We start from the raw sequence: 26,682 nt of genomic DNA, 5'->3' as shown, positions 1-26,682 counted from the left end.
GTGCTCCTGTAGCGTGAGTACTTGCTCCTTGTTGGGGAGAAATGTGAGACAATTGATAGAGTAAGATACACCCATGATCCACTTTGAGATCCTCTCAGAGGAGACAGCAGAAAGAGTCTGAGGTCCAGCTACGGCAAAGTCTGGGAAATTTTCAGATCAATCTTGTCCTTTGCAGATAGAAGGTGAGAACATGTTGTACGTCAAGGGGATGAAGCCTTCTCGCCTCTCTGACTCATGCGGTTTGGGAAGGAAGGGGTGAAGAACAGGTAAGTGCATAGGTTGATTTATGCAGAACTCTGAAGCCACCTTGGGGATGTAGCTGTAATGAGACTGTGTCCTTCTAGAATACAGTGCCTGGGGGATCCACCATTAGGGCTCCCAATTCATCTACTGTCCTGACTGAGGTAATGGCCACAAAGAATGCAACTTTCATGGACAAGTGATACGTGTTCAAGGTAGCTAATGGCTCAAAGGGAGGCCTAGTAAGAGCTGACAGCACAAGGTTCAAGTCGCAATCAGGGACAGGCTTCCCTACTGGTGGAAAGGTTCTAATTATGGCCCTTTAAGAATCTGACAGTCAGCAGTTGACACCAATCCTAATCTGATATAGGACAGCTGCAGGATAAATTCTAAAGCTTTTACCAGACTAATTATCTGTTAATGATCAGAGTCAGTGGGACACAACAAATTCCCAAGGTTTAGATTCTCAGCTCTGTGATTTCATCTCAGAATGGCAGGTGGCAGACCATAATCGCATGCCTTTCATTTACCATGCTAGCTACTAAGTCCATTTCTGCAAATCACTACTTAAATTGCTGTCATTAAAGCAATTATCATTAAGATAGGCTCTGGAATATTAATAAAACTAAACTAAACATCTCTCATCAAAAAATTAGCCATAAAATGTCACTGTTTGAAGTGCAAGCAAACTGAACTGTTTAAATAGCAACTCTGTGCTACATATGTGGTGGTACTTTGGTCAGTTTCTGTGAAAGGATGGATTATTTTATCAAATGTGAACAACAAAAAAAGAAAAAAATGCAGTATAGCAGACACTGTCACAAGTTACTGCAGCACAATTTCAATAGCAAACTTTGGGGCAAACTTTGGCCCATTATCCTTAGATTTTTAAATGTTTTGTTATTAATAAAACACTGACAAAAATGATTAACTTTTTAAATGAAAAACACTCTCTCTCCATGTTTTCTGCTCTTCGAGCCAATCAGGCAGAGTGACCATCAACAGCTCCCAAGATTCTTCTCCTGACCCAACAGTGTTTCTTCTGCAGGCTGACTCCCACACTACTTTACATACATCTACTATTGCCTTGTCTTCAGGCAGACACCTCCGTCTCCTCATGGAGCAACCAACCAGCCAGAGAAGCCACAAGTGTGACTGTGTGACTTCCCTTGTGGCAGGTTCATGGTGATGAAACTGCATTGAGATTGCTTGGATCATATTCAGACTGGGAGTCTCCCTTGCCACTCAGGCAAGCAGCAGCACCTCTTACATGAAAGCAAAGTTTGCAATCATCTATCTGCAAAATGGATGAGTGAGAGTTAACCCCACCACAGTAGCCACATGAGGGTCCATCATCACTACACTATTTCTGTGCCCTTCACAACTCTTAGCAATCAGTGGAAGAGCTGGGACTAAAACTTGTCTTTGGGCTTCCAGTTTACTGAAACTTGCCCAGCTTACAGGGCAATGTGATGGGGAGTTTCTCCATCTCTCTTTCTCAGTTCATCCAAAATTGCATCTTCATGAGACCGCCTGCAGCAGGGGGTCAAAATTGTACTATTCACAATAAATCTGTGAGTGTCGGCAACACTGGCTTAGAGCCTGAAACGTAAGAGGAAAGATAAAGCACTCTTTTTATGGGGGATGTTCCAAATTTCAATAGCTTTTGAGTACTTACAATGCCAGCTAATGTGGAGGCAAATCTCTATTATAGTCATTTCTAACACCTGCAGTAAGATGTCTGACAGCAATGTAACGATGCAATTAAAATATGCTTAAAATACAGAGGGGGTGAGAGTCACTACAGCACTACACATTAACTTATGCCTAGTTTCTTCATTGTAAAGCGTTACTGATGATTAAAAATGTTTATTTTTAAACTGAAAAATTGATGTAGTCTTAAAGAAACAGCCCTGCACTATCATTGGTTCAGTTCCTTCCCCACCCATAGGTAACCAGTTATTTGTTGAAATTACATTCTCAAAGTTATAAAATTCTCATTTTTTCCTCTCATCAAGCACCATTATTTTAATAAAGCTACAAAATAATTATTTTACACTATGTTCTGTAAATTGAAAGGTTATTTATTAGGCTTTGTGCCAAAGCATCAATCCCAAATCAGATGGGAATTATACTGGGGTTCTCAGATTCCCTGGGGAAACCAGATGATGAGAAATGAAGGAACAAATCTTGGATACCAGCTGTACTGCTAATCCTACTCCTCTTGCTCTTGCCCATTCATTTCTTCTGCCATCAAGAAATGCTGCCTAATCTCACATCAATAAGGCAGTTTTAACAGGTACATTTGGCCTTCTTCATAAATTCTCCAAGACAAGCCTCCCACTAGAAACATTTATTTATACATCGAAGGTCACTTAACACCAGATAAAGTTATGGGACCCTTATGTGGAGCTGTTCTAAAAGAACAGTGTAGAGAATTTGTTTCAACTCAGCAGCATGGAGATAGCTACCTTGATAACATTGGTTTTCAGGGACTAAACGTAAGCTAAAAGCATTAACTATTGTTTGAGGCATGTTCTTTCAGTCAGTATAATTCGTTATCCTGTACTTTTGGGGGAGGATCCCAACTTTTTAGTCTTGTTGAATTGTTACGGAAATTCCCAATAATACTGTTAATAAAAACCACCAAGCAGTTGGTATGAAGGAGAAAGAGAGGTGAGTCAAGATGAGGATGGACAAACAATATTTTATGTCCATTGTGTGAACGATATGTGCTTTCTATTTCTATACCATGCAGCTGACAAGAGAATGAGCTTTCTTGAACATATAAGGAAACAGAATTTCAGCATGAGGTTACTGTCCCCAGTCATCTGAATACATTGCTGACCTGTAGGGCAATATCCAGTCTGTGCTGGCAACGACTTTGAGCTCCTTTAACAAGATCTGAACACTCCATCCTTTATTTGGGGCACAGAGGATTAACTTTCTAAACAAAGTTTAGTCTGTCTAGCCTCACTTCAGAGTAGGAATGAGGGATTCCGGCAAAGAATGAAGAGGAAAAACACACAGCTCTCACTCTGGTTGTAGGAAGACATCCGGCAAATCCCCCAGAATAGAGGAAAAGAAAGTCTAGGCCAGGGTACTTTTACCAGAGCTTTGTGTCTTGCTCAGTTGCCCTGTCAGAATCTGGGAAACAGGAACTAGTTGTTCAACTCTCAACAGAATCTAACAATCTAAAGACCAGATCTTATTGTTGTAACTATAGGTCATTGGTGTTTAAAGGAATGAAGAACGTTTAATTGGATGTTATAAATTATGGCTTAAAATACACAACTGTCTCATAATACATAAAGCTCAAGAAATGCTTCTCTCTATGCATAACTACAGTCATGTTGTTGCTATAGTAAAAGAATAATAGTCTGATGTATAGATGAAAAATATTAGACAAAATTTTGAGACTTTTGTTTCCAATGTACTGCTTAAAATTAAAAGGAAGTTTTATTCAAAAGATCATTAATTTAATGATCATCTCCCCCTCAGAGTGTAAATCTCTCAACTGAAAATAAAAAAATTAAATAAATTAACAAGTAAACTAAGGATTCCCTTTGAAATGAAGAGGAACGTTGTGACGAAAACTATTATTTTGCCACTAATAGCTGTATGTCTTAACTTAAAACAAACATCCTATATCAATTCCAAATTAGCAGAGCACAATTTATACTTTTCTTAATTTTTGAGAAGCCAGAAGGGTTAGAAGAGTATTTTATAGAAGATAAGTAAGATAAAAAACACAACAGCAGTTGCATTTTACAATTACAAAATGCCTTTTTTTTTTTTTTTTTTAAAGTTGCCTTTCAAGTTTTGCCAGCAATATGACATCAACACAAAAGAATTGCCTTCCTAGCAAATTTGGAAGAATAGGTAATTACCACATTAGGGAAAATGGGCTCAGAAATCTCCATCAACTGCTAATTGGAACCAAAGCGCCTCTCCATCCGCCAAACCATACAAATGCCCTTGGTGCCAACCTCTATGTATACCAACAAAGGACAGACAAAAAACCAAAAACCCGTATGCACACAGTTATATGAGTGAGAGAGTCAGGCCATTACTGCAGGAAAGGCAGAAGCATCTCTCCCCCTCTAAGGGGGTGGAGCAGTTACCTGCCAAAGCAAAGGAGCCTTTCTGCTAATCAGTGTGCGTGAAGACAGCGCCCCCGTAGGGTTACCTGTGCAACCATCCACATTAGCTAATCACCAAGAATATGACTCGGGTGGAAGCAGAGCTAGGCAACAGGCTATTTCCCTCACTAGAAATAACTGAGGCTTGCAGAAACACTGCTACAGCATAAGATGAAGGAACCATTATCTGTTGGGAAACAGCTAGTTACTCTAAACTTACTGCTTCCCAGCCCCCACTTCTTCCTCAAATGCATGATGGGCCAATCTAATGCTGCACCTGCAAAGAAGTCAGGAATTGGTTAAGTGGCATTTGGGCTCAGTGTTACCTTTGTTTTGTTTTTTCCACTTGTACGTATGGACAAACGCTGCACTGTGAAGGATAGTTCTGTCAATAGAGCAAAGCCTATTCAGATTCAATTGTATCAGCTAAGAACCTTAGTTAGCTCCATGCTTTATGTTTATTGGGGGTGGAGAATAGGAAAGGAGAAGAGATAGCTTTTACGAGCAGGTTGTGCTGGAAATATCTGCTTCCACAGCTTCATTTTGAAAAGGGAAATGCATATACAGAAACAGAAATTCAGCATGAAATGACTGATATTACTGTCCCCAGCCATCTGGGTACATTACTGTCCTGTAGGGCAATTCTCAGTCTGTGCTGGGGTAACGTTCTGAATCTCCCTCTCTTAACAGAGCAGTTGCCATCTTTATTCTCCTCCACAGTTGAAACAAACTGCACAGTAATGGAGAGGTAACAGTGACAGCTCTCCTAATCTGCTGCTTTGTTCCTTAGCTGTAGACCTGAGAAGTGAAAGCTTTTCTAGAAGTTTGCCTACCCTGCCTGAGAACACTTACTGCTTCCTCCTCACTACCACTCCAATCATAGCCTGGCCATACCCACTTCCCAAGACCATGAGGAAAAGTCAATGCAGCAGCCAAATGTGTTTTGCCCTGTTTCAGAGCATTCCCAAGTGCCATAGAGGGCCAAGAACTGAAGACTCTCCTCAGTCCACAGCATAACATCACCCAAAATGTCCCCATCCCTATCATTAATGTGCTGAGGTCGTAAATGTACCCTGGAGTTTTAATAATCTATATTATAGAAATGGCTAACAGCCTGAAATAGATTGAAGTCCTGTTGTGCTAGACACTACACAAACTAGTCCATCCCAAAGACCCTGCAAAAGTCAAAGACAAGAGATAACAGGTGGGTGAAATAAATAAGCAGGGGGAGGAGGTAGCAAGACTACAAGATGATATTTTCATTTTCCCTGAGGGCCCCCTCCCACATGCACACGCTGGTATCAACTAGTGAATTTGTACTATAATATCCTGTAGGTGGAAGCAGTCATCTACTGGAGACAGGAAACCTGGATTTGAGAAGGGAGAGGGAGGGTATACTTTTTTTTAAACTTTTCCCCATTCCAGCCTCTCAAACTGTGATTACATCTGCTGGTTGAGGAATATCAAACCTACTTTTCTAGGATGATAAAGGAAGACTTTGGAAAAATTAATGACTGTTAAAATACACTAAATATTCATAAGCAGGGTAGAACTTAGATGTTAAGAAAAACTGAAAATGATGACAGAATAGAAAAGTAGAGGCAGCTTAATTTGTACCCAATATTCAATATCCAAGTTGGTTTGTTCTCTTACCTGCTTCCCATCTAGTGTTACAAGTCTCTTGACAATGCCTGAATCTAACTTAATGGCTTCTGTGATGTCAGTCAAAACCTGTTCAAAGGAATGAGCAGTCTTTTTATTCAGCAGAATTCTCACAGCTTTCCGTGGCTTCACTCCACTCCGAATAACAGTCACCAGTTTGGGTTTAATGAAATCTTTACTCTCCTTTACTTCGCTTTTCATAGATGTCAGAGATGTCAAGGATCGAGCAGACCCAGTCTTAACATTCACAGACCAGTTTGGATTGACATTCTTGGTATAATCAACTTTGCGATATGGTTCATTGGATGCGCATACATAACTTTCACCTGAAGAAAAAAAAAATAAGAAAAAGAGACATTGTGATTAAGGGTTTTATGTTAAGCAGATTGGAGAATATATGGAATAGTTGAACAAACTGACAATTTCTTGTCTGAAGCAGCGCTATGTGTTTGGTTTCCAATACAATCCACCTGTCCAATTGACTCCAATGTAAACCACAGTGATATGCTAGAGTAGAGGGCCTCAAGAGCCCCTTGTTAAAAAGTCTGCTAACCCAAACCGAAGGGAGAGTTGGAGAGATTTCTCATTCTCTCGGAGCTCCTTTTCTATATTATCTCTGCAAAATATTACATTTGTGGGGCTCACAAAAAACACCACCCTCCCCTCATCCTACCCTGTAGAATATACCCAATAGGATGAACTGGGCTTTCCTACAGAGACAAGTTGTACACTGTGATATTTTAGTAATATACTAGATAATTTTCAGGAGAAAACGTTTAAGAATTTGCAGAAAAAGTGTACATCAATATTAGTTACCTTGCTTTGTGATGTTGCCTCCCTACCACCTCAGGTTATTGGAAACATTTTAAATATTTAAATAGGAAAACAAATTAATAGATTATCTAGTCCCTCCTCCCTCTCTTGAAGCCCAAACACTCTAGGCTTTGTGGTTAGGGGGGAATTTTATAAAAGCCTCTAGTTAAAACATTGACAGCATATGGCCTGTAAAATATGTATACCCTACTCTTTAAGGCAATAAATGCAAAGAAAGCCCAGCAGTTTCCAGAATTTCAATCATCTTTAATCATTCATGGGGGAAAAAAACCCATATATGCTGTATATATGACTCTTATGCAAACTAACAGAAAAGCAGTGTCACATGGTTGACAGAATTTTGTTGGATCATTTCACACACCAGAGAAATGGAAAAACTGCTGGAGGGAGTTATAAAGTAACAGCAACAGAACTCTAGACTGAATAATGATAATTCTCTGGGGTTGTATTAGTATGCTAAATTAACACTGGATACAGAACAGCCAGTTTTCAGTAGATCTATTCAAAAGGTTTCAGAATATTCTGTGCTAAAACCTAGGTTTTAAATTTGCTCCCAATGGGCCTTTTTCTAATTTGAAATGAACATGCAACCTATAATAAAATGTTTGTAAATGTTTAATCTAATTTTATTAATAAATGATGACTGATAATCATGATACATGTAGAGAATTCAAAAGTGAAGAAAATTAGATACATGATATTACACTTTGCATAAGCGTGTTAGCATATCCATAGTTAACTAATTTCCATTACAAAACCCTCTTCTTTGCTCCTCTATAACTTTGATTCAAAAAACAAAACAAAAACAAAAAAAACATGACCTGGCCTGAAAGTTGCATTGTTTACCCTAATAGCAAAAGAAACTGTAAATTTCCTTCACAGGTTGCAGAAACCTGCAGATTGCCTTTGAGTTACTATGATATGAAATTTATTTGTTTTCTTAATCTAGTCGAAGTGACTTTTCCCTTTCTAGTTTACTATATATCTAAATCTCCCAGGAAGCTTATTTAACTTGCTATATTTGAAGAAAATAAATTATTAGTTATTTTTGTTCTGGATAATTTGGAACCCAGTTCTGCTTATTGATGTCATTGGGAATTGATCCCATTGAGGTCAACAGGAACATATCAGACACTATGCATTGGCAGATTGCAGTTTAGAGTCCTTTTATAGCTGACAGTTTGAAAATCTCTGTTAATACCAAAAGGTGTTATATACAATATTTCATACTAAAAGGATAAGACAGAGTCAATGTCTGCAGTGTGTCTATGAAATGTATCAGTTGGAGATATTTAATACATAGGCTTGGATTTCACTATACACACACACAAAAAATATTTTCATTGATAATCATCAAAATTTACAGATAGTCAAGGAAAATTGTTTCTTGAGAACGTAGAGTTTAAAAAATATTTACTTTGTATACTTTGATATATGATGTTGACAATTTGTGCTTTAAGGGTTATAAAGCTTTAACTTTTTGAATCTCAACATCTATTATCATTAAATAATTATCTAACCCAGCCCCATTAACCGTCTATACCGAAAGAAGGATAGGAGACTCTTGATATGGATTTAATCAGGCCACAACTTTATTATTAGATGTCTGGGAGTACTCGGCAGATAAAAGTCTACAGTGCAGGCAACTCCATGATCATCCAAATAACTACCCGGGGCTTCCACGAGCCCCCACTTCATTTTCCATCCAGGTCCTCCAGTCAACCCATTGCTGGGACCTTACCATCCACTCCCCATCCCTACCCCCTAGGAGGGTTACAGTAGGCTATAAGAAAGGGGAGGTTGGTTCCTTGTCGTATCATTCATAGGAGCCCCAATATCCCACACATACACACACACACACACACACGTCACAGACTGTAAAATAAGCCCTTCTCCATGAAATCTGATCTTCCCCTTGCTGTGGGGAGCACCCCAGATAGGGGACTCCTAGCTGCAAGTCCCTACCAGGCTGGGGAGGGACAGGACTTGTCCTTCTCCTACATGGCCACTCTCAGGGGTAGATCAGACCCACATCTGAGTGCATCCCCCTGCTGCAGGAAGCTCCAGTGATGGGCCTCAAAGGTTCCTGCAGCTAGAGGAGGTTTTGGACGTGGATCCAATCTCCCCCTGCTGCTGGGAGTGCCCCAGCCGGGGGGCTCCTAGCTGTGAGTCCCCGCTGCCAGAAAAGGGAGCCCCACAGTCACAACACTCAAATTTCAGATGTAAAAGTCTGAACACGTGAAATTGACCAATTTTAAAGCCCTCTGGCCATGGAATTGATCAAAATGGACCATGAATTTGATAGGGCCCTCGCCATTGGTACTAGGGCTTATGCACATCAATTATCAGAATATCTTGCAAACATCTCCGGTGGCCATAGATGGTGAGGGCTCTGAGTTACTACAGTGAATTCTTTCCCCATTGTCAGCCCGGTGGGTCCTGCAGACATGCTCAGGCCCTAACTGATCACCATATTTGGGGGTCAGGAATTTTCCCCCAGGTCAGATTGACAGAGACCATGGGGGTTCTTCATTTTCTTCTGCAGCATGGGACACAGGTCACTTGCTGGTTTGAATTAGAGTAAAAGAAGGATTCTATGTAACTTGAAGTCTTTAAATCATGATTTGAAGGTTTCAGTAACTCAGCCAGAGGTTATAGATCTACCATTGGAGTGAGGTTCTGTGGCCTGATATGTGCAGGACATCAGGCTAGATTATCACAATGGTCCCTTCTGGACTTAAAGCCTTTGAGTCTATAAGAATCAGGGAGCTGAAACCAGCTCCCTGAAACCCCACGCCTCTACGTCCAACAAGCACAGCTTGGTTGCAGGAAAGAATCTGGCCCATTCTCTTCATTTTTCTGTATGATTAGTTCATCATTTGAATACCTGCATGCAGCTTCCACTGATTTTAATGAGAACAAAGTGTGCATATCAGAGGGCAGATCTGGACTCTGATATAACAAGAGTTTTAAACTAAGTGGTCATATCAATTTTCTGGCAAGATCACATCACTGTTTTACCCATCATAAAGAAATTTGTGAACTAGTTTAAGAATTATCATTCTCTTCCAGCAATATTTTCACATTAAGTTTGCAGAAACTACTAAGTCTTTACTCTACTAGATTCAGGGGTACATACTTATTTTCTGCTAGACTCCTATTGTGCTATAAGGCTACTCTGTCTCTAAATATTGGATTGCCAAATAGAAACGCCCAGTGATTTGGGAGATCTATCTTAACCCTTGCCAATAAGCTTATTAAAATTATAGATGCCAAGCAGCTAAAGGAAAACACACTTCTAAATGAGCTGTAAAAACAGATGTTAGCAGATAAAAAACACTCTCCCCCATGGTTAAGTTACAGAACTACATTTTTTACAGACAGATTTTTTTTTCTTGAAGCTGTTTTAAAAGGAGCAGATTTCTTTGTGAAATTGCTGAGGAAGGGGCAGAGTATAGTGGGACAAAAGGAAATATTAATATTTTGCATGAAAGGGAATGTTTTGAATGATTAAAGCAGAACCCAGGAATCCCAATTACCAGTTTTCTACTCTCAGTTCAGCAAACTTTTTACTATGTGATCTTGGGTAAGTCACTTGGGGCAGCATTTTCAAATTTTAGTAACTTAAAATCAATATTTAGGCACTTAATCTGTGGCTTGTTTTTCAGAAGTGAACTGTCTCCCGTTCACCTTCTGTGGAAGAAGGAAAAATAATCTGCCATTCATTTACGTGCCTAACTTTAGGCACGCAAGTTGGAAAATATTTTATTAGCCACATTTGGGTTCAGTTCACCTATCATTTTTTAATTTTCTACCAACTTTTTATATGAAGGAACTTATCCTTAACTAAACAACATCATAGAGTAGATATCTTGTAATCATTACAGAAATACTAATATTTCCAATATCCCAAAAGTGATATTACATAAAACCATTGAAATCAGCAACCTCTGGGGTAAAGTACATTAAGCAGCTATATAACTCTTGCACTATAGTGCCACAAGAAGGGAAAATTCTTAGAAGTAGTGCCATGAGATCTTCACAAATGTACCAAAAGCAGATAGAACTTTAGTGATTACAGTTTCACCCAAAAAGCTTTTATTTTCTAAATCACTTGGAATTTGAGTGACAGATGCTTTGAAGAAAGATAGAGGTTTCGATATTAATGTGGGTTAATCCAATAGGAAAGGAGGAAGGGCCTTTGGCTACAAAATGCTAATTCACGTGATATTTGCTTCCTTTCAATAACATTCATGTATCCAATGCTAAAAGATAAACAAAAGTCATAGTTAAGCCTTATGGCCAAGGCTTAAATTAAAGAGGCTGGAGGAAAGAAAATGGGACAGAAACAGGTTCCCTGGTTGAAATCCATGTATTAGTTTTTATAATGTAATTAAAGGACAACAGAACAGAAAGGGACTTCCTGTTCTTAGAATGTTTACCATTATAGATCTTCCCAATGCTACCTCAACATTGCCATTACAGATGCTCATCATTACAGGATATTTTATTTACAGGATATGCTAGTTAATGTGACACACAGTTTATCAGATTTATAATGGAATACCCGTCACAACAGTGAGAGTCCTCCTATAATATTTTAAATATATATTAATCTACCAGAACAATGAAATTTTTTTTTTTAATCAGATCCTTTTTCCAAGGTCTGAATAAGGCCAAGTCTCTTGAAAATCTGGGGAAGTCATGGGGTCTATTTACTAGGATTTTTTCTGAGAAGGTGGGTCAAGTTGGGGCGTTATGATTTTCTTCCTTTGATAGAAAGGGGCAGGGAGGTATTTTCAATGAAAATTGTAAGGAGTTACAGAATCCATTTCAGACTGTGTAAAATTCAATATTTTAGCTCTACTCCATTTCAAAACACAGGCTGCATACAGGTTCATGAATTTGAAAGAATAGCCGACATACACAGGCAAAAACTGGCATAGATCACTGTCATAAATATAAAGGGAAGGGTAAATACCTTTAAAATCCCTCCTGGCCAGAGGAAAAAACCCTTTGACCTGTAAAGGGTTAAGAAGCTAGGATAACCTCGCTGGCACCTGACCAAAATGACCAATGAGGAGACAAGATACTTTCAAAGCTGGAGGGGGGAAGAAACAAAGGCCCTCTCTGTCTTTGTGATGCTTTTGCCAGGAACAGAACAGGAATGGAGTCTTAGAACTTAGTAAGTAATTTAGTTAGATATGCATTAGATTCTGTTTTGTTTAAATGGGTGATAAAATAAGTTGTGCTGAATGGAATGTATATTCCTGGTTTTGTGTCTTTTTGTAACTTAAGGTTTTGCCTAGAGGGATTCTCTATGTTTTGAATCCGATTACCCTGTAAGGTACTTACCATCCTGATTTTACAGAGGTGATTCTTTTACTTTTTTCTTCAATTAAAATTCTTCTTTTAAGAACCTGATTGCTTTTTCATTGTTCTTAAGATCCAAGGGTTTGGGTCTGTGTTCACCTATGCAAATTGGTGAGGATTTTTATCAAGCCTTCCCCAGGAAAAGGGGTGTAGGGTTTGGGGAGGATTTTGGGGGGAAAGACGTTTCCAAGCGGGCTCTTTCCCAGTTATATATCTATCTGTTTGACGCTTGGTGGTGGCAGTAATAAAGTCCAAAGGTAAAATAGTTTGTACCTTGGGGAAGTTTTAACCTAAGCTGGTAAAAATAAGCTTAGGGGGTTTTCATGCAGGTCCCCACATCTGTATCCTAGAGTTCAAAGTGGGGAAGGAACCTTGACAATCACGAACACTGATGTGACAAGCAGTTTGATACACGACAGACTTATTATTTGGTCACCTTAGTGTATTACAGATATTTGTCAATTGTTTCAGTTCTATGCTTGCTTTCTTATACTATTTATGGTAGCGTCTCTTCACGTGGGTACAGATTGGGCTACCACACTTGCATGCCTGCACATCTGGCAAAATCAAAGATAAGAGCAGAAGAGAGAAATGACTATTTAAAAATGGAAAAAACCCCTCTCATTCTCTCTTTAAAATAAATGAGTGAGTGTGTGCTTGGTTAAGTAATTTAAGAGACAAGGATTGAAATCTTGGCTCTATTGAGAGTTCAATGACAAAACTTCCATTGACTTCCATGGGGCCAGGATTTCATCCAAGGTTCCTAGATACCATCAGAGACCTTGCTAAATGTTCTGATAGATGGTATAATTAAAGATCATTAAGACACCATTTTGCATGTTCTGATGGGTTATGCATGGAACTGGGAGCCAGGAACTCTCAAACAATAATCTTGGATCTGCCACTGATTTGCTTGGACAAACCAGCAGGTTACGTGTGCTAGCAGAAGTTTAAGTGCAAATTGCAACCCCTCACTCCAGCAATGAGTGCTGCCCTGCAAATAGGATTCACTTCAGCAGGAGGACAGGTGGAGTTTCTAAAAGACAGCACAAACTCTAGTACTCTTCACCCATTTCCCACATCTGTAAAATAAGAAAGAACACTACCATCCAGATAGGGAAGCATTAATTTTTGAGCAACATTCTACGAACACCATGTATTCTAGCAAGGTCACTCTCCTGTGTTAAGAACCTTTTTGTCTCTGTAGCTTTCTTTTGCGGAAAGAGTAGGACTTGCCTGAAAGCATTTTACATTATGTGATCACTGATTACTCTGTATGTATAAAACCAGTGAATTTGATATGTTGCTATATTTACCATTACACCAACAGATTTTAAATCCATTTGAACTCAAAAGAGTTTTGATTTCCTGAACAACAAAAAATCCTCTGATTAGCTCCCACTAAATACAAACATTGATGTGTAGAAATATTTCCCTCCAGGGTTACATTCTATATTTAAACCCATATTAATGAAATAGTTTCTATATATCATTCAACACAATGTAACAAATGCATAAAAGTGCAATTCCAGCCTGACAGAACACAAGTTTAGCTGCTTTTTCAACCTTCCTATAGAAGGTTTTCCCATTTCAGCTGCGTATACATATCATCTAAACTGGAGACTAAGGGCCAGATATGAAGCCCACAGAAATCATGGGAATCCTTTGGATCAGACCCTAAGTTTCAAAGTCACTCATAAACGTATCATCCCTAGAGGATTAGCGTGATTCCACATACATATAGTAGCTGTATTTCCAAGTATGTAAACATGCTGTTGACTTTAATATGTAATGAACTTTACATTGCTCTACATTTTGAAATACTTTTAAGCTAATGCATAACAACCTCAAATGGCATATACATATAGCAATTGCCTTGCTAAAAATACAAAGCAGGAGTCTTTTCAAGCTGTGGGACAGGAGACTGGTTAAGAATTTTTTCTTGTTTCTTCAAAATATTGTTGATAACATAATTTCTCTCACTAGCTGAGTGTCCTGCTCCAGCTCCTGCTGCTGTCAGGCTGGTGGAATGGGGAAGGGATGAGGAACAAGGGAACTTGGTGGCCTCTCCCAGTGCCAGAGGTGGAGGGGAAGGATGCCATACCAGGTCACTCACTCTTCAGGGGCAAATACATATGCAACCCCTTGGGAGGTAGTTCCTGCCTACCCACACAGGCTCTTGCGCCTGCGTGCTGGTGATTGCGCCAGGACCAGAGGAACCTGTGGCCTGTGAATGATTCTGGGGGATCCCAGGGACAGGAGCATGAGGAGAGGTGCACAGCATGGATGTCTACATCCAGTTGGGGCCACCTTCCTGGAGCATGTCCCAAGCAGGGGATGCTCACAGGCCAGGGAGCAGTTGGGCACCTAGCCAGGATGGACTCCCTGACCCTAGGCATCCATGGAAATACTCTTTCTTAGAAAAATGTGGTGCGTATGGCACATCACTCTCTAAAGGGGGGGCACAGCGAAACAAACAAAAACTGGGAACCTCTGATGTACAACATTGGTATTCAGCATAAATCCATCAACTCTCCAGATATTAGATTGTAATATGAAATTGGTTATGTAGATATTACATGGTTGTTTACAAATATAAAAAAGTGAACTATACTCTGATGAAAAGGAAATTTCATTAAGCAATAAGAGGCATATTAGGCAGAAATAATATGAGCGCTACTGAAGTAGGTTACGGTCTGGCTTATGTAACCAGCCAAACTATTCTGCAGGAAGCTCAGCCAGGCTGCAGAACTATTTTGTCAGAAGTATGAAAGCGCCTCACAAGTTAGCATTCTAATATCAATGGGGCATATGTAAAATACAGAGATTTAGAATAGTGTTTACAGCAATCAAGAAGTGACATCTTTTCTGTGCAGAAATCCTCCTGGTGAACATCTGTTGACATTTTGGATCATTATACAATCAACAAATAATTTAACTGGTTTCTTACTCTCTGCCTCAGAGTTTGTAGTGTTACACATGAAGAAGAAATGTTACCTGCCTGTAAAACCCAAATTCCTAAGTAGTTTGCCCTTGGGTTGGGAAACTAAAAATTTTCCCAACATTGTATTCTTCACAGAAAAACCGGTCACAACCTAACCGAAGGCTTTGGGATCAAGACTCAAACTTTTGAGGAATAGTTTTCAGAGCAACCTACAAAATCTCAGGGCATTTGGCTGTGCAGCTGTAAAAACTGATACTGATTAGAGAAAAAATGAGAGAGATGGGTCCTGTCCTTATGATTATCAAGAGAGTTCTTGAGACCAACTATTTTCTGCCTTCATGTAAAATTGGGATATACTATTTTTTTTTATTTTAAGCAGATATACTTATTAAATATATCCTTATAATTAATAAATACTTTATAATATATTTATATCTGGCTATGTAAATATTCTGACTTCATGAAATGAAGAAAAAAAACAATCTTGAACAGCACCACAAAATAAAAATGTATGTGACTTATGATTATACATGTTCATAAGGAAAGTAGTTGCCAAATATCTCAGTGCCTTTCATGGCATGAACATTATACATCACAGCCAACTGGCTACACATTTAAGAAGCAAGCCAAAAGTGTTCTGATGTCTCATGATCAAAAACACAGGTTGCCAAAGGAAGAGTTACAGATATTCCATTTAAACCTCGCCATTCTGAACCTTACAGTTCAGCCTTACAGTTCTAGATTCCCCCAGACTTCAATACAAGTTTTACTCTAGTAATAACAGCAAAATCTGACCCTCTGTATTCACAAGATATGATGATCCCATTCAGCTATCTCAGTTCAGAATAGACGTAATGCAGTTCACTGTACTTCCTGGAGCGTCAATGAGTTTATCTTGGGATTGTTGAAGTGTCTTAGAGGCCTCAGGATAAAATGCTTACAGTAAGTGTTTTGCCATACTTCCTATATGTTGGAAGCTGCATAACAATCTAGTGGGAAACGAAGTATGAACCAGCATCCACTATCACAAGATGCTTCCATCTAGTTCTCCTAGACACCATAAGTTGTCTCCAATTTTACACATACTAATATTTAATAGCATTCCTCTTTCCTGACCCCAAATTACAGTAAAAACAACAATGATCAAGTAATAAATAAAGTTATGATGGAAATTTTAACTACACAAAGTTCAGGGAATTCAAGAAATGCATGGGCCAGATTCAGTTTACACCAGATTTACATTAAGGTAACTGAGATCAGAATCTTTTTTCATAATTTTGAGAACCTCATAGTTCAGTTTCCTTTTTAAATGCCGTTAAAACTTCAACCATAATATTGCAATAATGGAGCTTTTCATGCTTCTCTTCCTTGGTTATAAATATCCCTTATTTTAAATCATCACATGAGATTCAAGACTGAACTGCTCCAGATATAGAGCAAAGGCTAGTCCATTTACTCAAATATTAGACAAACAAAAGTCATCTGTGTTTATTTGAATGCGTGTCTACATATGAAAAAAATTAGATATGAATATGTGAATACCCATACTTAAATTGATAAGCTACATTGTGTATGTGCAGTCTACTATTTTCAAATGCTTACAACATTTCTCAATAAGTAATCTTTTTTCTCTCAAAGTCCATAAAGTTTACATTCCTGACTGAGGATTAAGTACATGCTAAATTTTTAAAACAAAAAAGCTTGAGTTCTCAGAATGCCAACACATGGAAAGAATATGGAGGCCCAGATTCACCAAGGGCCTTAGGTGTTTAAACCTCTGATTTAATCACTTCAGTTCCAGTGTTACACTTCACTGTGATTCACAAAACTCCTGCTCAGCTGCCACTTAACCCTGCAGGCACCTAAATTGACTCAGTGCCTAAATTTTCAGGGTAAAAAAGTTCCCTGGACACCTAATTTAGGCTATGTCTACACTAGAGACCTTACAGCGGCAGAACTGTACCGCTGCAGCTGCACCACCATAAATTCTCCCACATTGCCACTCTATGCTGACAGGAGAGAGCTCTCCCATTGGCATAATTAAACCAACCCCCACAAGCGGTGGCAGCTATGTTGGTGGGAGAACATCTCAATCTCTCTTATTTAAGTATTTATACACAGTGGAATAGCTTCAAAAGTCATTGGGCCAGAGAGTGAATGACTGTAGAGTTCAGTGGTTAGGGCATCCACTTCAGCGGTCAGGGCATCCACTTCAGCAGTCCAAGACCCAGAGCCCACTCCCCTTACTTCAATCACTCTTTATTGTTACAAAGTGAAACAGCTTCAACAGGAGAAACTGAGGGAGAGTCAGGATGTTACATAGCTCGGTAGTCAGAGCACTCTTCTGCAGTGTTGGAGACCCCCTGTGCAAATCCTTTGTCTACATGAATAGAGTAGCTGAAGTCGAGGTACTTAGGTCTTCTTATCGCGGTGCCTTCACTGCGGTAAGTGAATAGCTGACGCTCTCCCGTCAACTCTGCTTGCACTTCTCGTTCTGGTGGAGTATCAGAGTAGAAGGGAGAGTGCTCAGCGGTTGATTTATCGCGTCTATAGATGTGATAAATTGACCCCGCTGGATCGAACACTGCCCACCGATCCAGTGGGTAGACAAGCCCTTAAACACCTCTCTCTCTCTCTCTCTACGTATTGTATAGGCCAGGGAGTCTAGGTTTCTAACACAAGCTTTGTGAATCCCAGTTGTTGTTTCAGTGATTTTCCTAGCACCTAGAAGTTAGGTAATGCAGTGCCAAGTCCTTTTGTGGATTCAGGCCTAAGTTCAGGCAACAAACATGGCTAAACTAAAGTTATTGAAATTTTCAAATAATCTGCCTTTGAGCAGAGTACAATATGAAAAAGCATCCCAAAAGGCTATTTTTTCTGCAAACGTACAGACTCCTGAGATGTCAGCTTATAGATAAGCAGCATTTTCAGTCTAACGATAGCATTAGGTTAAAAAAAAACCTCTGTGCACTCCTGGGAGATGACAATATGAGAGGTGTAGGAGACAAGTGTATTCTACTCAATCTCTGAACAGTAGATTTGGAACAAGAGTCTTGGGTTGAGATATGGCCCTTGGTCTGCCTTTGTGAGGTTAATGGGCTTCTATTATATCCTGAGGCTGAGATAAAGTGTCCTGCTTCTCAGTGAGAAACTACACAACAGAGTAGAATAGCTGACACAGTTATGAGTGTCCCTAGACAAAGAGCCACTAGACCATCAGTCCCCATTTTTTACAAGCGTGCCACTTCGAGGCACATAGGTCAAAGCAGGCATCTGGTTGCCCTTCATGTTTCAGTCTCATAAGCCTCAGCTCATTCTCACAGCATCCATTACTTCTTATAAGCATGCAGACAGTTCCCTGTTCAAACTCTTTCTGCCTGACTCTTTCGTAGTGCGAGATACTACTGATGACTATTCCCTCTGATCTTTCAATTTAAAGAATCATTAGAGAGTATCCTTTCTGTGCTTCATACCACAAGGAGAAGAGATTTCCAAAGCACTGGTAAACTTCATTTTCCTTCCTTCCTGATATCTTAGGTCCTTGGACAACCTACAAATGATCATGCTCTTGTCCTCAAGCTACTTAAACTCCTCAGATACATACCCTTTGAGAAGCTAGGATGCCACGCTTACTCATTGTCACCAACTCCTTTCTCTGCTTGTCCCTGCTCTCACCTTCCATTTTGTAAGGGGGTACAGATGAGAGTTTTCTGAAAGGCAGGATTAAGGCCACAGGTTATCAAACTTGCTGATTCTATCATTTGGCTTATCCACAAGAAGTAAACACCTACCCTGAGAGACACTCCCATAAACTACAATTTTTTCCTACTAAGGCAATCTTGCAAATACAGACTTACACGGCTGCCACTCTGAAACCTAACATTTCCTATGTAAACTGAAAACACTGCATCTCTCTAAGACAGTTAACATATATTTGAGAGATGCAAAATATTTTAGAAGCATTGTTTAAAAAACAAACAAAACCAAAAAAACCCTGCCTTCCTGTGTTACACCAGTGAGATCATCCCTGCCCTCCACGTTCTTTATGATTTCTGAGGTGCCCTGGCTTTTGGCTTCAATGCAAGAAGATAATTGTGCCTTTGGCAAGCAGTGAAGATACAAATTGCCAGCTGGTGCTAGCATCTGGTTGTTCTGGCACAAGGAAAGATATTCTTGACCTACTTGGTAAAAGCATACTTCAGTTATAATCTTGAGTACTTTAATAGGATTAACCTGATATTGCAGTAATAATATTCAAAAGCAGTAAGTACTTGGATCACACACTAATTGGTTCCCACCAACACTTTCTTTTTCACCCTGCTTAACATGAAACCGCTATCTCCTCAGGACAGATAAAACAATGTACTGGGACATTGCTCCCTGCCATGCAGAAAGACAGCCCTACTGAGAATCTTTCTACATCCTTCCAAAGGGCTTCCGTACATGTTCCTAGCATCCTTGACAACTTACAGTGTGTTGCCAATAGTGCTGACATATCACAAGAGCTTTAACTATAGCTGTTGAAAGAAAACACTACTAAGAGCAGAGCGCTAAAGATGCCCTATCACTTGCCACATCAGAATTCCTGTTTCATCAGTGATGAAGACCACTTTTTCCTGGTTCTTCCAGAAGTCCAAAATAATCTCCTGGTTAAGGCCAAGGAGCCTCAGTATTTTCCTAGTTCCAGAAAAATCTAAGTATGAGATCATGAGAGGTTGCATGACTAATAAAAAGTAAAACAGAAGATGCTAAAGAAACAGTCATGAGCACCAGTTTCTGCCATTGTGAAGAACTATCTTGTGTTTCCACCCCATTCCTAGTGCCTGGACAACAGTGGTAATACAAAGTAATTTCAAGAATTAAAAAACTAGATACTTATCTAGACATCTCAGATATACCTCAGTTTCTGTAAACGAATCTTATGTCCCGCACTCAACCAATTAAGCATTGGGAGTGGGAAGGGAGAGAAAGTTAAAAAAAAAAAAAAAAGGTTGCTTCACTATGGCTATATAAAGGTGAAACATAAAAATGCACATGGGAATCCTGTTATCCCAACCCAAGAATATTTTGTTGCTGTAACACATAGCAAATGCGTGCATCACATTTACAGCAGAAGGAGGGGGGAAATTTACACATACACACAATATCCTGCTGTGCTTAAACAAGGATAAATACTACAGAGGTTAGAAACATGGGTTTAGCAAGAGGGTGTATCCCAAATAAAATCTTATTCTCCCTATTCCCAACAGCTCATCACACTATGGGTGAATTTGCCACGCACATTTGGGTCCTATATATTAAAAGGACACAGTCCTGCTTCCATTAACTCCAAGAAGCAGAAGCAGAACTTAAGAGATTCCTCTCTCTTCACGTTCTTTGCAGGTAGCTGAGTTGTCAAATTGACAATCCAGAGATAGTTACATCTATTGGAGCTGGGGACAGACCACTCTCTGTGGAATGTCCTCAGCATCTCTGATCCAGCAGAGCATGAGTTTGCATGCCCTTCAGGACATGATGCAAAGCATGTTTAACCAGACTTGTTGAAGGATGTGAAATTTTTAAGTGGCAGTTGTTAGGTTATATTTATTGCTGTGATGTGTGCTGTTGAATTTGTTTGTGGCTATAGATAAGTTATAGGCACTCTATATACATTAAAAAACAACAGATTGATTGATATTTTTTAAAATGTCAATAGAATTTCTTACTGTATGTGCCCAAACCCATAACAAAGTATGTAGTGTCTGAATTTAGCGGATTCAGAATATCATGAGACAGGGTTTGATCAGCCAGTTCTTATATGCCAAACAGACATTTAACTGACAAACAGCAAATTTGCCTTAAAGTGCTCATCTGCACTGGATCGGTCTATTTCCAAGAGCTGTAAAGAGTGACTCAGAGCTGAGACAAGCTTAACACAGCACGTACTGGCTTGGTCACAGAGGCTGAGGGCTCTCTTTCAGCTCACCTGATACAGTGGCTGCTGCAGCCAACAAATCAGAACTCTTGTGGTTCCAAGTATCAGCTGAAGTAACGGGCAGGAAGTACAAACAGCTTGTCCTGCCAACAGAGACATGAAGGACTGAGGTAAGTGGCTACGCTGGCTGTGGTATGGTACCTGATGGTCAGGCACCATACACCAGAGCCTTCCACTGTATTTACAACATACGCACCTCCACTAATGGTGTAGAGACAATTCAAGCCTACTGCCAACGTCCTCTGTTGATTTCCATTCGAGTCTGCTTAGTCAGAAGGGAAGAGCAAGTAAAGAATAAGTGTTTCTCCACAAACTGATGGAGTCCTGACCGCAAAGGAGGGTTTCTATGGGCTCTTATGGATGGTAGAGTCATTTTTTGTACTCTTCCCTGCCCCTGCATGCTTTCTGCCCCAGGGTTTGCTCTCCTCTATATGCATGGTAAACAGATCTATAACAGAAGCTAATGTTGGTGAAATTTGGTGTATATGCTAATTGAAGCATATGCTAATCCAATCATGATGCTGAAGGACTTTTTGAATATTCCTGTAAACTCTGTTGATCATGGATAAATGAGCAAATTATTGGGAATCTTTTTTCCTTTTATTCTACCGAGAGAACCATGAAAGTGATGCTTCAATAGCGGTATTATTGTTGTTGCTGTGCATCTGATGAATAGAGCAAAAGGGCACACTCAATGAGCATATAACAAGAGAGACACAGTGAGCCAAATGCTGGCATCATTTGCACCCTTAAAACCCCACTTAAGTTAATAAGACTGCAGAGGTATAGAAACAGAATTTGTCCTGATGAGTCTAACCAGTACATGAAAAAAAAAAAAAAAAAAAGATACTATGGATGAAAGTTTATAATGATCCTGATAGGAATCAATCAGTTTTAATAATAACCGTACTAAAAGCCACCTACAACAGGCAATATCTCCTTCATGAAACCACTTTAATAAGCACTCAAAGTTTTTGGCATTAAATGTATTTAACTATTATTTAAAAGATTACTTTTACTAGGTCCCCATTTTGATGGTCTTCAAGGTGACCTAGACTAGGGATGGGAAAACTTCTTTTGTCTAATTTCATATTGACTTAAACATCTGAGGTGACATTCGGGCCACATTGACTTCAACAGGGCCAGGATTTCGCTCCTGGCATTTGAAAAAGAGTGACTCAAATGATACTGAAAATTCTGCTTAGACAAGACCATGAAAGAGAGACTACATGGAGAATAAAGTCCAATTCTTTAAAAAATGGAAAAAATGAGTAGAGAGCACGCAACTAATGAAAACATAGTTTCAGTATATTTATGTATCATATGCAGAGCACCCACTTGTACCAGTCTGGCTATTGCACACCCAAATATGCAGCATAGGCACCTTTTAAGTAGAATTTTTTTTAACTGAATAGTCCCTTTTGTTTAAAAAGGAGATTGGAGGATGATTATGGGTGTTAAGTTATAGAGAAGGCTTGCAAAAACAAGGACTGGCCTGCAAGAACTCCACAAGATTCTCCTATCCCTGCTTAAGGCAAGAGCCATTGCCTTACAAATCAGAGAAGGAGTCTTCTTCAATAAGAGCAATGGCCCATATTTTTAAAATGTATTTAGGCACTTAGAATGCAGATGGCTGCCCAATGAGATTTTCAAAAGTGCCTCAGCTCCTAGCTCCCATAAATTTTAATGGGAATTAGGCACTTTCAATATTCCACTGGATGCCAATCTTTAAAACACCTTTAAAAGTTTGGCTCATTGTAAGTGTCACTGAAAGTCATTAGGGCCTTAGCCCTAAATCACTTCTGAAAAAGGGATTTACGCCTCCAGTTTGATCCATTAAATGCCAAAATATAAATATCAAGCCTCCTACAGGATGACTGTTTTCAGAGTATTTTACAATGCAAGAGCTTTCTCTTGTTCTGAACAAGCCTGCATCACTATAGGTGAAACAGCAATATTAACATAACAGTGTTATGGGAGTTAAATTAAAACATTTCCCTTCCCAAACAAATAAAAAGATATCTGGAATACATCCAGAAAATTTATTACTAATCCTACTGCTGAAACAAACTATCAGACAATTAGCTAGTCACATCTGATCAAATAAACCACCACCACGGGGTGCCTCTGGGTAAGCCTCAGGGAAACACCAGTGAGAAAAGACTGGGGATAGGAAGGAAGGAGAATGGTGTAAGTAGGGGAATAAAAAAAATGGAGTTATAAACCTAGCTGTTCCACTGACTAGGCCTGTGGTTTTGAGCAAACCACTCAGCTTTTCTGTGCCTGTGTCCTCTTTGTGCCTCTAAAACAAGGTTAATACTTCCTTACCTGGAAGATGCATTAGTTTTTGTTTTTTAAACTGCCCTCTGCAGATGCAAAGGAGCCAAATTCCACCCAGTTACACCAGTGTAAATCCAGACTAATGCTGGATTGAAACCAATGGCGTTAGAATTCAACCCTAAGTAACTACTCTTGTTAAAAGAAAAGGAGTACTTGTGGCACCTTAGAGACTAAAGTGAGCTGTAGCTCACGAAAGCTCATGCTCAAATAAATTGGTTAGTCTCTAAGCTGCCACAAGTACTCCTTTTCTTTTTGCGAATACAGACTAACACGGCTGTTACTCTGAAACTACTCTTGTTAACGTGCCTTGTGGGTTTAGACAGAAGAAAACGCAATGGGAGAATGCAAATGCCTTGTGGAGATGGGGTGGGACTGGGAAGGCACAACATGCTAGGGGAATAACAAGAGAAGGTGCCTTACAGGAATACAAGGTAAGAGGTCATACCAGCCTCAGCAATGCCCCTCTTAGGAGCCAGCCATCCTGTGCAGCCTGGACTTTACTCCTCAGCTCCTGCAGGTGTCTCTCTTACCTTCCACTAGCTCCTCCAGGCTGGTGAGTTTCCTGCTGCCATCAATGGTATAGATGATGCGGACCCCCTGGGGCAGGTTCACATTGTCCGACAGCGACCTGGTGAGTTCGATCAGGAGAGCATCGAAGGAGCGAAAGCGGTCGCTGGAAATGGCAAACACCAAGCCCTTGAAGTACCTGTCCCCATTGCGGTAGAACCGGGCTTTCTTTGCTTTCTTCTCCGAGCTGAGGGCCTGCAGCGTCCGCGTGCGGTAGAAGCTGCAGTGGGCGCTATGCGCGGGGCTTGGGATGAGCCCGTTCCCCTTGGGCCCGGAGCTGCTGCTGCAACTCGAGCCGGTCCCCGCTCTGCGGGCCCCCGAGCGCTGCTGCCTTTTGTCCCGCTCCTCAAAGTGCTCCAGCTCAATGCTCCTGTTGCTGGCCATTTATTGCTTTATTTATTGCACCCTCCCCCCTTCCAACAGCTAATCCCCCTGCTTTCCCCCCACACTCCACTGAGCCGAGTCCCCAGAAACCTGCCGCTAAGCCGGGCTCAGGGCATGCAAATACAGCGCACACCTAATTTCGCATCACTCCGAGCCACCCCGCCTGGAAGGATCTGGCGAGAGAGCGGCGCCGACCCTGCTCAGTATTTACACCCCTGAGCGCCAACGTTGCCCTGGGGACTAACTGTCCTGCGGTGTGCTGATCTTTGCCCCCTCTTACGGCACACATGCACCCTCTCACAGACGCATCCCTGCTGGCTGCCCAAGGAAAGCCTAACTCAGCATCTCGCGGCCACACGCAGCAGCAGCAGCTAGGACACAGGGCACAAACTTCGGGAGGCTGAGGAGTTGCTGGCGGGGGCAGCCGCCTGCCAGCTGTGGCCACGCCGCCTCACACAATAAAGAGGATGCGGCTAGCCATGATGTCCCCAATCAGGCCATTCTCTGCGGAGGAGGTGGGGGTGGGGAAGGCATGTCTCTCCCGCCCGCTCCCAGCGTCTCCCAGTCCGGAATGCCCAGCTCCAATCGCCCACCACAGCGCGCCGGGAGCCCGCGGGGCTCGGATCACATGGGCGGACTGCAGGCAGGGGGATGCCTCGCGCGGTTACCGCGCATTCGCCGCTCGCCCACAAGGCGCAGAGGAGAGGCACAAATGCAGGCTCCTCCGGGAGCGGACAGCCCCCTCCCCAGCCCTGCAACAATCAGCCCCCGAGTCAGCGGCCCCGCCCTGCACGGCTCCAGCGGGTAGGAGCAGCAGCTGGGGAAGGCTGTTAGTGGAACTACCCTGTGAAAAAGCAAACGCCCGGCCCCCTAGCTTCCCTCCCCCCTACGCCTTTCTATACCGGCCACTTCTATAGCCCGGCGCACAGGATCCAACTGGAGGAGCGAGCTGCGGCGGCAACCCAGCCACTCCGCACTAATGGCAATGCAGCGTGTGAGGCAGGCGAGGGCTTCTCCCCGGTCCTAGACAGACACCATCTCCTGCCCTAATGAGCCCAGCTGGGTTTGAGCAAGAGCTGCCTGTTATCAGCCCCATTGTAAGCAGCACTTAGGCTGCAGCTTATACCTAGGGCCCTACCAAATTCATCGCGGTGGACAACACCTCAGGGACCTCAGTGAATTCTGATCTTTTGTGTGTTTTTACTTTACACTATACAGGTTTCACAGTTTTCAGAGTAACAGCCATGTTAGTCTGTATTCGCAAAAAAGAAAAGGAGTACTTGTGGCACCTTAGAGACTAACCAATTTATTTGAGCATGAGCTTTTGTGAGCTACAGCTCACTTCATCAGATGCATACCGTGGAAACTGCAGAAGACATTATATACACAGAGACCATGAAACAATACCTCCTCCCACCCCACTCTCCTGCTGGTAATAGCTTATCTAAAGTGATCATCAAGTTGGGCCGTTTCCAGCACAAATCCAGGTTTTCTCACCCTCCACCCCCCCACACACACAAACTCACTCTCCTGCTGGTAATAGCCCATCCAAAGTGACCACTCTCTTCACAATGTGTATGATAATCAAGGTGGGCCATTTCCAGCACAAATCCAGGTTTTCTCACCCCCCCACCCCCCTCCAAAAGCCACACACACAAACTCGCTCTCCTGCTGGTAATAGCTTATCCAAAGTGACCACTCTCCTCACAATGTGTATGAAAATCAAGATGGGCCATTTCCAGCACAAATACAGTGTTTCTTCAACTGGGGGGGCCTGACACAAACGGCAGTTGCAGGTGGGGTGCAAGATTATTTTATGGGAAGTCATGGTATTGCCACCCTTACTTCTGTACTGCGTGGCTGGAGAGCGGCAGCTGTTGGCCAGATGACCAGCTCTGAAGGCAGCGCCCTACAGGAGTGCAGAAGTAAGGGTGGCAATACCATACCATGCTATCTTTACTTCTGCACTGCTGCTGGCAGCAGCGGGGTGGCCAGTAGCCGCTGCTTTCCAGCTGCCCAGTTCTGAAGACAGCATCACTGCCAGCAGCAGCGCAGAAGTAAGGGTAGCAGTGTTGCAACCCACCCTACAACTCCTTTTGGGGTCAGAGCACCTACAATTACAATACCTTGAAATTTCAGATTTAAATAGCTGAAATCATGAAAATTACAATTTTTAAAATCCTATGACCATGAAATTGACCAAAATGGACTGTGAATTCGGT

General features: G+C 41.1%; 1 protein-coding gene across 1 annotated transcript in view; it reads right to left on the bottom strand.

Moving 5' to 3' along the window:
* The window catches only part of DCLK2 (doublecortin like kinase 2), a 139,591-nt gene extending 115,131 nt beyond the window's left edge, over nucleotides 1-24,460 (bottom strand). Inside the window, exons 1-2 of the mRNA XM_077815364.1 lie at nucleotides 24,040-24,460; nucleotides 6,036-6,370 (exon numbers count right to left, since the gene is read on the bottom strand). Coding sequence (XP_077671490.1) covers nucleotides 6,036-6,370; nucleotides 24,040-24,460 — 756 coding nt within the window. The remainder of the gene's footprint in view (nucleotides 1-6,035; nucleotides 6,371-24,039) is intronic.
* Between the last annotated feature and the right edge of the window lie 2,222 nt (nucleotides 24,461-26,682).

The sequence above is a fragment of the Eretmochelys imbricata genome, chromosome 4 (assembly GCF_965152235.1).
Source record: "Eretmochelys imbricata isolate rEreImb1 chromosome 4, rEreImb1.hap1, whole genome shotgun sequence".
NCBI classification, from domain to species: Eukaryota; Metazoa; Chordata; order Testudines; family Cheloniidae; genus Eretmochelys; species Eretmochelys imbricata.
Note: the sequence above shows the minus strand (reverse complement) of the source record. Positions and strands in the feature narration are given on the sequence as shown.